General features: G+C 30.2%; 1 protein-coding gene across 1 annotated transcript; it reads left to right on the plus strand.

Moving 5' to 3' along the window:
* Positions 1–3,206: 3,206 nt before the first annotated feature.
* Positions 3,207–4,694, plus strand: LOC100306665 (uncharacterized). Its single transcript, NM_001251473.2, has 6 exons — positions 3,207–3,313; positions 3,467–3,597; positions 3,719–3,787; positions 4,061–4,132; positions 4,292–4,364; positions 4,469–4,694. Exons 1-6 carry the CDS (start codon positions 3,251–3,253, stop codon positions 4,499–4,501), a joined length of 441 nt encoding a protein of 146 aa, NP_001238402.1. The 5' UTR covers positions 3,207–3,250; the 3' UTR covers positions 4,502–4,694.
* Positions 4,695–9,283: the final 4,589 nt, after the last annotated feature.

The following is a 9,283-nucleotide window of genomic DNA, read 5'->3' on the forward strand; positions in this document are numbered from 1 at the left end:
TTTCTCATATTTACCGACAAAGGTAGAATCACAGGGTAAAGATGAAGTTCATGTCTAACGTGGGCTCAACAGAAAGTAAAATCTAAAATAAAAATTGAGATTTTTTATTTTATTTTAAATAATAAGATGATATGTGAAATCTAAAATTAATCACAAATGTTAAAAAATCTAAAATTCAAATTTTTGTTACTCTATTCTTAGCTAACGATGTTCACATAAATATAAATAAGTATATAATTGTCAATGTGAGCATTTGGTTGGAGGCTAATATATATAAGTAGCCTTGGTCAGAGGTTCTATTCATTGTTTAAATAAAATGTGTAACTGATTTTAAATCTTGATATTTATGTTTGATTTTTACTTGCAAAAGAAATTAGAATACTCTGACATAAAAAATAAATAAAATGAGGAAGCACCCCCACTCATTGGGTGTGCTTAATCAGACAACTCGTGCATACCTGACGCACAACTTAAAGGATACTTACTGTTCAAAGATTGCCCCCTACAATTCAGCTTAGCTTCAGACGCGTATACTAATTCCACTTCACTTCAGGTCCCCCCCCCCCCCCCTCAAAAATCTCTCTGGCCATCTTCAGCTTCCAACTTTTTTCATACTTTCAAAAAAATAGGTTTAATCATCTATTTAATTCATATAGTTTTTAAACTTATCTCTTTTAGTCCTTATAATTAATAAACAAATATTTTAGTCTCTAAAGTTAATAAATAAATTTTTTAATTTCTAAAGTTTAAATCTTAATTTTTAAAAAATTTCTCGTGTTAAAATTTTATAAATCTGTTAGTTAAAGAATCTTAATGACAATTAAGAATTAAAATATAAATTTTAAAAATTAAAAAATCTACTTATTAACGGATTAAAATAGATAAATTTAAAAATTATAAAAATTAAATGAGTAATTAAACTTAAAAAAATACATGTGAACTTAATATGTCAGATTTCTTTTTCATAGAATCATTAACTTATTGATTGATATATATTTTTAAAAATTTAATGATTATTTTATACATAATTAAACTTTCAGAAACCAAAATACACAAGATAAACTTTTAGAAAACAAAATTATACATTTACTCCCCTTTCTATTTTGCCGCTTGTGAAAAAAACCATTGAAATTTGGACTTTCAGATACGGAAAGGTTAGAACATACCGCGGACACTTATGGTAAGAAAGATGGCTCCCTTAAGGAATGAAGTAAAGAATAATCCATGTTAAAATAGATATTTTATATATCCAAACTGTTATCACTCAAATTAATTAAAAACATTATGTCCAAATCTTAAACCTCTTTCATAAAAATAAAAGATACTATGTATGTGTGTCTTTTATGCAATTATAAGTAGGTAATTTTTCTTTAAAGTGGTGTATCTCAATTGAAAGTTAAAGATTAATTATTCAAGACACTAAAATTTATCTAAAAGATTGATTTCTCACAAAATATGACTTTTTATATTTAGCACCTAGTATTGACTAATTATATATATATATATTAGACATTAAATTTATTTATATAAACTAATACGTAGTATTACTTTTGTTAGATAAAAATAATCTGACAGTAAAAATAAATATAAGAATATTTTATAAACTGTAATTGTATTAGTAATCATGAGTGATGACTATAAAATTAAACAGAGCAGCATTTTCCTACCTCATCATCAAAGAGAAAAATGAAAAGTGTGGGGGCATAGGTGCCATATTCTATGGTAAATTGTTGCTTTTCGATTTTTTTTTCTGAGATTTTCGAATTAATTAATAACAGTTGTTCATGGGAAGCATCACCCAATCAAACATCGACAGCAACGGCAAGTACAACAAATGCGAGAGCAGCAACTCAGAGATATAATTAGTCTCTAGTATTACAAATAGCACACTTCAGAATTTCTCAAGGGAAAGCGATAGAGTAGAAAGATTACACCAGATATATATTCTATACAATAACTACAAGTCTAAATCCTATCCTATATCATACTAAATTAGCGTAAAATTGATAGATAAGTTAAATTTTAATTATCTGTTACTTAGAACATTTCATTTGTCGTTTGGAAAAGACAAAATCATTAAAAAATATCTTAAGATGCCCTCTAGAAAGTTTATCTTTCCCTCTCTTCATGACAGCGAGCTGTGAAGCAAGTGAATTGTGTTGCCAAGAAAAAATAATATTGCCCCATACTTGACCTACTCTTCATTCGATTCTTTGTTTGAGTTTTTTTTTTTAAAAAGAATTTAAAAACTAAATATGTTTAAAAACATGTAATGATTATATAATTTTTAAAAATCATTATAACTTTTTAATTAGCAATTTCTTGGAAAAATCATATCAAAGAACTACTTTTTTTTAACTCAATCGAATATTTTTATAAAAACTTGGTATGTGAGCGGAATAGAGTAAAAAATGTTGTTCTGTTCTTTTGGTATCATCCTTCTAGTAAAATTAAACTCTACTACCTTATGGTTTTTATATCATGTTATTTTTCTTTTTCAAATATACCAAACATAAAATAAATTAAAATGTTGTGTTCGTTCCGTTTTAACAAGTTTATTAAACTTTACCTCTTTGGATATAATGATCAGGAAGTTGGTGAGGTTCACTTTATTGCTTCTGCAGTTCAAAAAATAGCAAGTTAAGCTTAGTTTTAGCAAGAATTTTACAGGGAAGTGTGAAGTGAGGGGCTTAGGATCTTGACTTTGAAAAGAAAAAATAATACCTTTACCCCATATAGGCAAGTCACCACCTAGGGTTGAGGGGTGGAATTTAAAATGATAAGCAAGGTTTTTAAGAAAATAATGCAAAGCAAGAAGAGATAAAGATGGAGGTAATATCTACTAATCTACTAAGAAAAAAGGGAGGCAATAATTACCAAATGAAAAAGATGGAAACATGAATGGTACGTGGCGTGAGTTTTAGATTAGATCTATTGGTCCTATTAGTTTAAACTATTAGAGGTAAAGGTGGCCAGAAATGATAGGTTGATGGGGAAGCAATGAACAGAAACACAATAAGTGACTGACTTTGAAAACTGTTTTCATATGATTAAAGAAATATATGTGTATATATATATATATATATATATATATATATATATATATATATATATATATATATATATATTATAAAACATAAATGATAGTTGTCTCAAGTATAAAATAAAAACCACACTATATAAACTAGGCAGAAGAAGAAATCAGTACCTAAAAAAATATTGAGTGGCTGGTTAGAACTTGAGACTAATAATGGATGGTATAGTTCAACTGCAGAGGCAACTTGTTGATTATACTGCTTCCCTATTTCATGAGGTAAGTAAGCATGCTATGCAATTGCCATTACACATTAAGATGAAATAGAAAAGGGAAGGTTCATAAGTCATAAGCTATGTTTATTGTGTTACTTACTTCATCTGCTTTCTGGTTTGTCTTGCCATTTCTTGCTGTGGTGATGTCTATCAAAAGGGTTTTCTAGATGACCAATTTAACCAGCTTCAGCAACTTCAAGATGAAAGCAACCCAGATTTTGTGGTTGAAGTGGTGACTCTCTTTTTTGAAGATGCGGAGAGGCTTCTTAATGAGCTCACAAAAACACTGTAAGGGTACCAAAATTTCCTGCTTTATTATACACATCTTTAGACCAAGTAATCATGTATCTTTTGGAAACTCTTCCAAAACTCAACATTTTAATAATGTTGATTCATTCATCTCAAATAGAGGCCAGCCAAGCATTGATTTTAAAAGGTTGGATGCTCATGTTCACCAGTTGAAGGGTAGCAGCTCCAGGTAAATAATTCTTCATAACTAGAATCTATCTCAAAAAAAATTATGTTGGTCATGTTGGTTTTGCTTTCTTAAGTTGGTGGAAGTTGTATCCACTTGAAATACCACATTATTGGTCACAGTTGTATTATTATTGCTAATAACATGTAGCATAGTGGCATGGACCTCACCTTTGTTAGAACCTATTCTGGAGGATACATTTTCATTTGTCTTTTACCTTACGATTTGGTCTTTTTACAACTATCAAAAGTTTGATAAAGTTATTGGGAAATGCAGCATTGGAGCACAGAGAATTCACAGAGTCTGCATTTCCTTCCGAAACTCTTGTGAGGAGCAAAACGTTGAAGGGTAAGGTTCTTGACAATTCCATATCAAAATTCTTATATATTCTATGCCTATAAATCTTGCAAAATATCATGTGGCCTAGTTGTTTTTATGGTTTTTTTTTCTTTCTTAAAAAGAAAATTCTCCATATTCTGAAAGAAAAAAAAAATGCTTGGTGTTCAGGTGTCTTAAAAACTTGCAACAGGTGAAACAGGAGTATTCCTTGGTGAAAAGCAAGCTTGAAACTCTCTTCAGGGTAAGGGCATGAGGATCTTCGATCTCTAGTACTTTCTATAAAATCATGAGAAGCTGTTAATATCTACAATCTTTTTATATGTCTTTCTATTTATGTGATTATAGATGGAGCAACAGATTTTGGCTGCAGGTGGGTAGTGTGATACGAGGCAGAGATATTTTGCAGCCATTGCAATTTGCAAACAACACTCCGAACAAATCATGTCCAATCTGCAAACAAAGCAACCCCACTTCTATGTTGTATTTTAACTTTGTGTATGATTTTGTCCAGTGGATCATGGTTGTGAAATTGGATTTATCATTTAAGCCAGAGTTGGCCCATATTTAGTCCAAAAGCAATGTGAATAACCCATGATCTCTTAGCTGTTCAAATATTAACTATCTTAATTTTTGCCTATAAACTGTCTTCGATAATAGAGGGAATGCGTGGTTGAATAACTGTCTTACACTTGATGCAATAACCAGTACAAAGTAGAAATTAACTAATTGAAATCGCTTATGATAGAATGTTTTTTTGAGTAACTTCAAAACTTCCCTATGTACTAATATACAGACCTATATAGATATGGCTGGCTAGATGCTATTAGTATTTTCTTAAGGCGCCAAACTCGAATGCTTCAACTTAAGGGTACCTTAACCTTAATAGAGATGTCATAAATTTTTTAATCTTAACAACGTTAATACTGAGAAGTTTATTATTTTTGTCAGCGTTATATGCGCAGTCTTGGTCCATATAATGCACATTCTAGTGCAGGACAATGAGTTCTGATAATAACGTGCAACAACGTGAATCCCTCAATACAAATTGCTTAGATTTACGTTCCACAGCACTGGTCATGCATCTGCTCTTAGAATCTATATAGTTAGCATGTTTTTCGACAATCACACAATTTGTCAGCATTCAAATATGCCCGTTAGAAACAGAAAAGGAGAAATCCTAGAGTAATTCAACAGTAATAATATTTAGAATGACTGAGAATTAATTTGAATTTATTAAATATACTATTTTAAATATAATGCTACTGCTTGAATAGTTATGCAATGTTTTTAATGATCAGACTGAGCGTTATAAGCTAGGAGTATACTATAAGAGTTTCTCGTTTAAAACAAAGAAAAAAATTACACAATATTTGTAATTTAACCAGTCTTATGTTGTTTGGTGTTTTGTGTTGATGTGGTGTGAGCAATATATGTAGTGACCAGTCTTATGTTGTTTGGTCTGAGCAATGTGCTACATTCAATGCATTGGTGTATTTTACAAGGTCAACTTCTTCCAGATAGGTATGTCTCCTGGTCAGCACGTCATTTGCAGACAAGATCCAAAACCAAGCTAAGCTAGCTGTTATAATGAGTAATGACAGAGTAGCTGATCATTTTTTTTTTCTTCTTGTTAATTACACAAAACCATATCGCATTAATCAATAACTTCTTTTTTACCTAAACATATAGTACTAGTGTTAAAATGTTTGCTAACATTATATCTAGGCAATCCCAGAAGCAGCATTTCTAATGATGGAAGTTGATACATTATTTTTAGTAAAAAATAAATAATAATTCAATGTTTGTTACTTGTTAGAGACAGGCATTATTTAACTTTCACCTACATATTTGAGATTTTACCTAAGTATAACAAGTTATTACACATCCACAAACATTGATTTGCTATTGAAGGTCAATAATATTAGCCCATGACCAAACAATTCGCTGTATTTAGTCGGATTTCCACAACACATGATAGATTAGCTTTGTCGAGTCCAATTTTCTAGTCTACCAAAATAGTAGTTTAGAAGTTGATACTGTTCTGATAAGGAATCTCAAAAATTTAAAAATTCTCTCATGAGTGAATTCTTTATGAAGTTATGTGAAAGATCCAAAACGTTGGTATGGGAAGTTCATGTTCTAATCTAATTTAATAATGCTTAGCAAATGTATTTGACGATCGAAGAGTTTCCAGCTGCGCAGATTCCGTTTAAAGTGTATTTCTCATATATTTTACTTTCCTTCAGATCACATTAATAAGGGAGTTTGTTGCTTGTGCCTTATCCTGCATTCTTGATGTACGACCATATATATAATGTCTTAAACTAATTACAAAATTTAAAACAGGTTGGTGCATGCATGTATAAGAGTAAGGAAGCTACATTGTCCCACGCAATGACATATAAAGGGTTTATTCTAATTGCCGTTATAACAGGCACGTGTTATGAACAGGATTAAACGTGAGCGTCTATCAAATCATTAACAATCTAAATGTCAAGTCAGCAATATCCTTGTACTTATAGGTCAAGTAGTACATGTATAAAAAATAATTGCTCTAGCCTCTATTATTGAAGTGTTGAGATTGTTCTAGCCTTCAACAGTCACTTAAGAGTCTCACCCACGTAGTTGAAGTGGTGCTCAGACTATATAGGTTTTGTAGGAATCAGGTTATGGTAAGATTTCCAAATGGAGTATTGTTTTTAACATTGCTCCAAAGCTGAGGTTTACGTCTATCAATTCAAAATTATATCAAATTTTAACTTTCCTCTTAGTTAAAACTTTAAAGTGGTTACCATTAGCAATCAAACTCTTAAGCATTCAAACTGCATGAGTGAGCTAGTTACATGTTATCAATTAATGTGCACCTATAAATTAAAATTACACTTGGCAGTAATCTCTTCTGAAAACGTGCTTCTAACAAAGTTTTTAGGTTTAGAAGGATAGATGACTGAGGAAAGGTTGGGACTTAAAAAATTTAAACTTGTTTTTTCCTCTAATGGAGAATTACCTTTATGCTACCAACATGATTAACATGAAATTGCTCGAATTTAATTGCTTTCAACATATTGCAAAATTTTAATTTAATGGAGTACTTCCTTTTTTTCTCTTCAAATAAATACCCTTCAGGGTCTTTGATATACTCAAATGATCCATTCAATGGTCATGGTGCTACTACAATGGCTGAAGGTTTTATTTATTTGTTTTTATTGATGAAACAAGTTGATAAAACCAAGAGGCACTCTCAATACTATATAAGCCAACATCGATAGAAGATTGATTCATGTAGAAGCCATGAAGAATAAGATAAATAAATAAAATAGGAGAGACAGGTCAGATTTAGAGATGATATGTGAATGCAATATATGTTAATGATATAAGTTGTCAATTTTAGAAGAAATTTCTTTTACAAACTCGAAATTGTGCTATCATTCTACACCAAAAAATAAGAAGTGTATTAAAATATTTGTTGTTGAACTAAATCTCGTTTTTCTCAAATTCGTTGAAATAGATTCAAATTTTAAACCATTTATTATTTTGTTCATTTGTGTTGCTCTATTTTCTCTAATCAAAATGTTAATCTTAATGTAATTGATGATTCCGGCACAAGTAAACAAATTAACCCAAAGAGTCTCACAAGACATTTTTTTATGAGTAGTCTGACAAGACATTGTAATTAATTTATAATTTATTTGAATTTATATAAATTTGAAAAGTGTTTAGTAAAAGAATTCGTGTCACTAAATATTTTTCCACACAATACTTGAAATAGTGTTTAAAATTAAAGCTCATTGTATTATTATTTTTTTTAGTTTTTTTAGTTTTCTCGGTTTTTTTTTTAAAGTAATCCTATTTGATATATTGGACATTAAATTTAATCAGACGAACACAATAACAAACTCTATAACAGAGTAAAAAGTAACGAAAATAAATTATCTCAAACTTGCAAGAATGTGTGAGGAACACCAATAAAATATAGAACGCGAGATAGAAATTAAGACCAAAGAAATAATTACATTACAATCAATGAAGATACAAGAAAACTTTCAACAAGTGCACTAAAACATGCTACAAACTGTCAAATCAAAACAAACCCCTCAATTGGAAAAATAGAGACAAGAAGATAAAAACCCAAAATATAAAGCAGATAATGCGAAATACTTATCTCTCTCTACAGATATCTTTTTCCCGATTCAACTAGACAATTCGAAGTATTACGCGCGTAGAACCTGCCTTCCAAAAATCAGTTCGATCCAAGGATGAACGAATCCACAGTTGCAATCGGGAAAATGTTCTCTAGTGGGTATGCAAAAATCACATGGATTTTTCCTCTCCTTCTTTCTCTCTCAATGATTTAACTGTTTTTCCTTTTAAATGAGTCTCTCTCAAAGTATCTCATTCTCTGACATGACCCTCTACACTTAAATAAGTGAAACATACGAGATCTTTTTATTTGGGCCTTTATTCCATATAAAAATGGTGTCCAAAAAACCCAACAAATTTTGTCATGTGAGAAATTAAAATTTCTACCCCATATTAATCTTTTTACCTTGTTTTTAACTTCAAGATTTTAATAAAATTTCTCCATTAACTTTACATTATTTATTGTAAAAATAAATCCTCAAACTAAATACTACACTACTTGTTTTATTTATTGCATTGTTTAGATTGTTTATTTTTCTTTTTAATCGAATATTTCATGTTTAAAGAATTAATTTGAAATTAAAATTACCTAAAAGCTTCCATCAAAGAGTGGAACCATGCAAATCAAATCAGTTTATGATTGTGAAGCAAACATTATGAAACAACCTCTTGCTTTTATCAATATGTTCCACCTGCTTCTCTAGGTATTAGTGGAGTGAGGAATTTCCCGTGATTCAACTACCAAACAAAAAAACGTGAACCTATTCTCAGGACCCCACCATTTCCATATGCTATTGTTTCTAAAATTTATTATCGTTAAGAGTATCTTGTCTATTACACAACAAGTTGAACCTCATTGGTGCAGCCTTTAAAGATCCTAACGGGATTGAAGCTATGAATGTAGAGATTAAGGCATTAGAAGTTAATAATACTTAGATTCTTATTGATCTTCCACGGCATAAGAATGTCATTTGATGTAAGTGGGTCTACACTCAAATAGAAGATTAAGACTATTTAGAT

This window comes from Glycine max, chromosome 10 (genome assembly GCF_000004515.6).
Source record: "Glycine max cultivar Williams 82 chromosome 10, Glycine_max_v4.0, whole genome shotgun sequence".
In the NCBI taxonomy this organism is placed as follows: Eukaryota; Viridiplantae; Streptophyta; class Magnoliopsida; order Fabales; family Fabaceae; genus Glycine; species Glycine max.

What these genes read in the sequence shown, in the direction of transcription:
- LOC100306665 (NM_001251473.2), top strand. Translation starts at nt 3,251, where the DNA reads ATGGATGGTATAGTTCAACTGCAGAGGCAACTTGTTGATTATACTGCT. An exon ending in CTGCTTCCCTATTTCATGAG is followed by an intron (nt 3,314 to 3,466) that starts GTAAGTAAGCAT and finishes GTCTATCAAAAG; the next exon opens with GGTTTTCTAGATGACCAATT. An exon ending in AATGAGCTCACAAAAACACT is followed by an intron (nt 3,598 to 3,718) that starts GTAAGGGTACCA and finishes CATCTCAAATAG; the next exon opens with AGGCCAGCCAAGCATTGATT.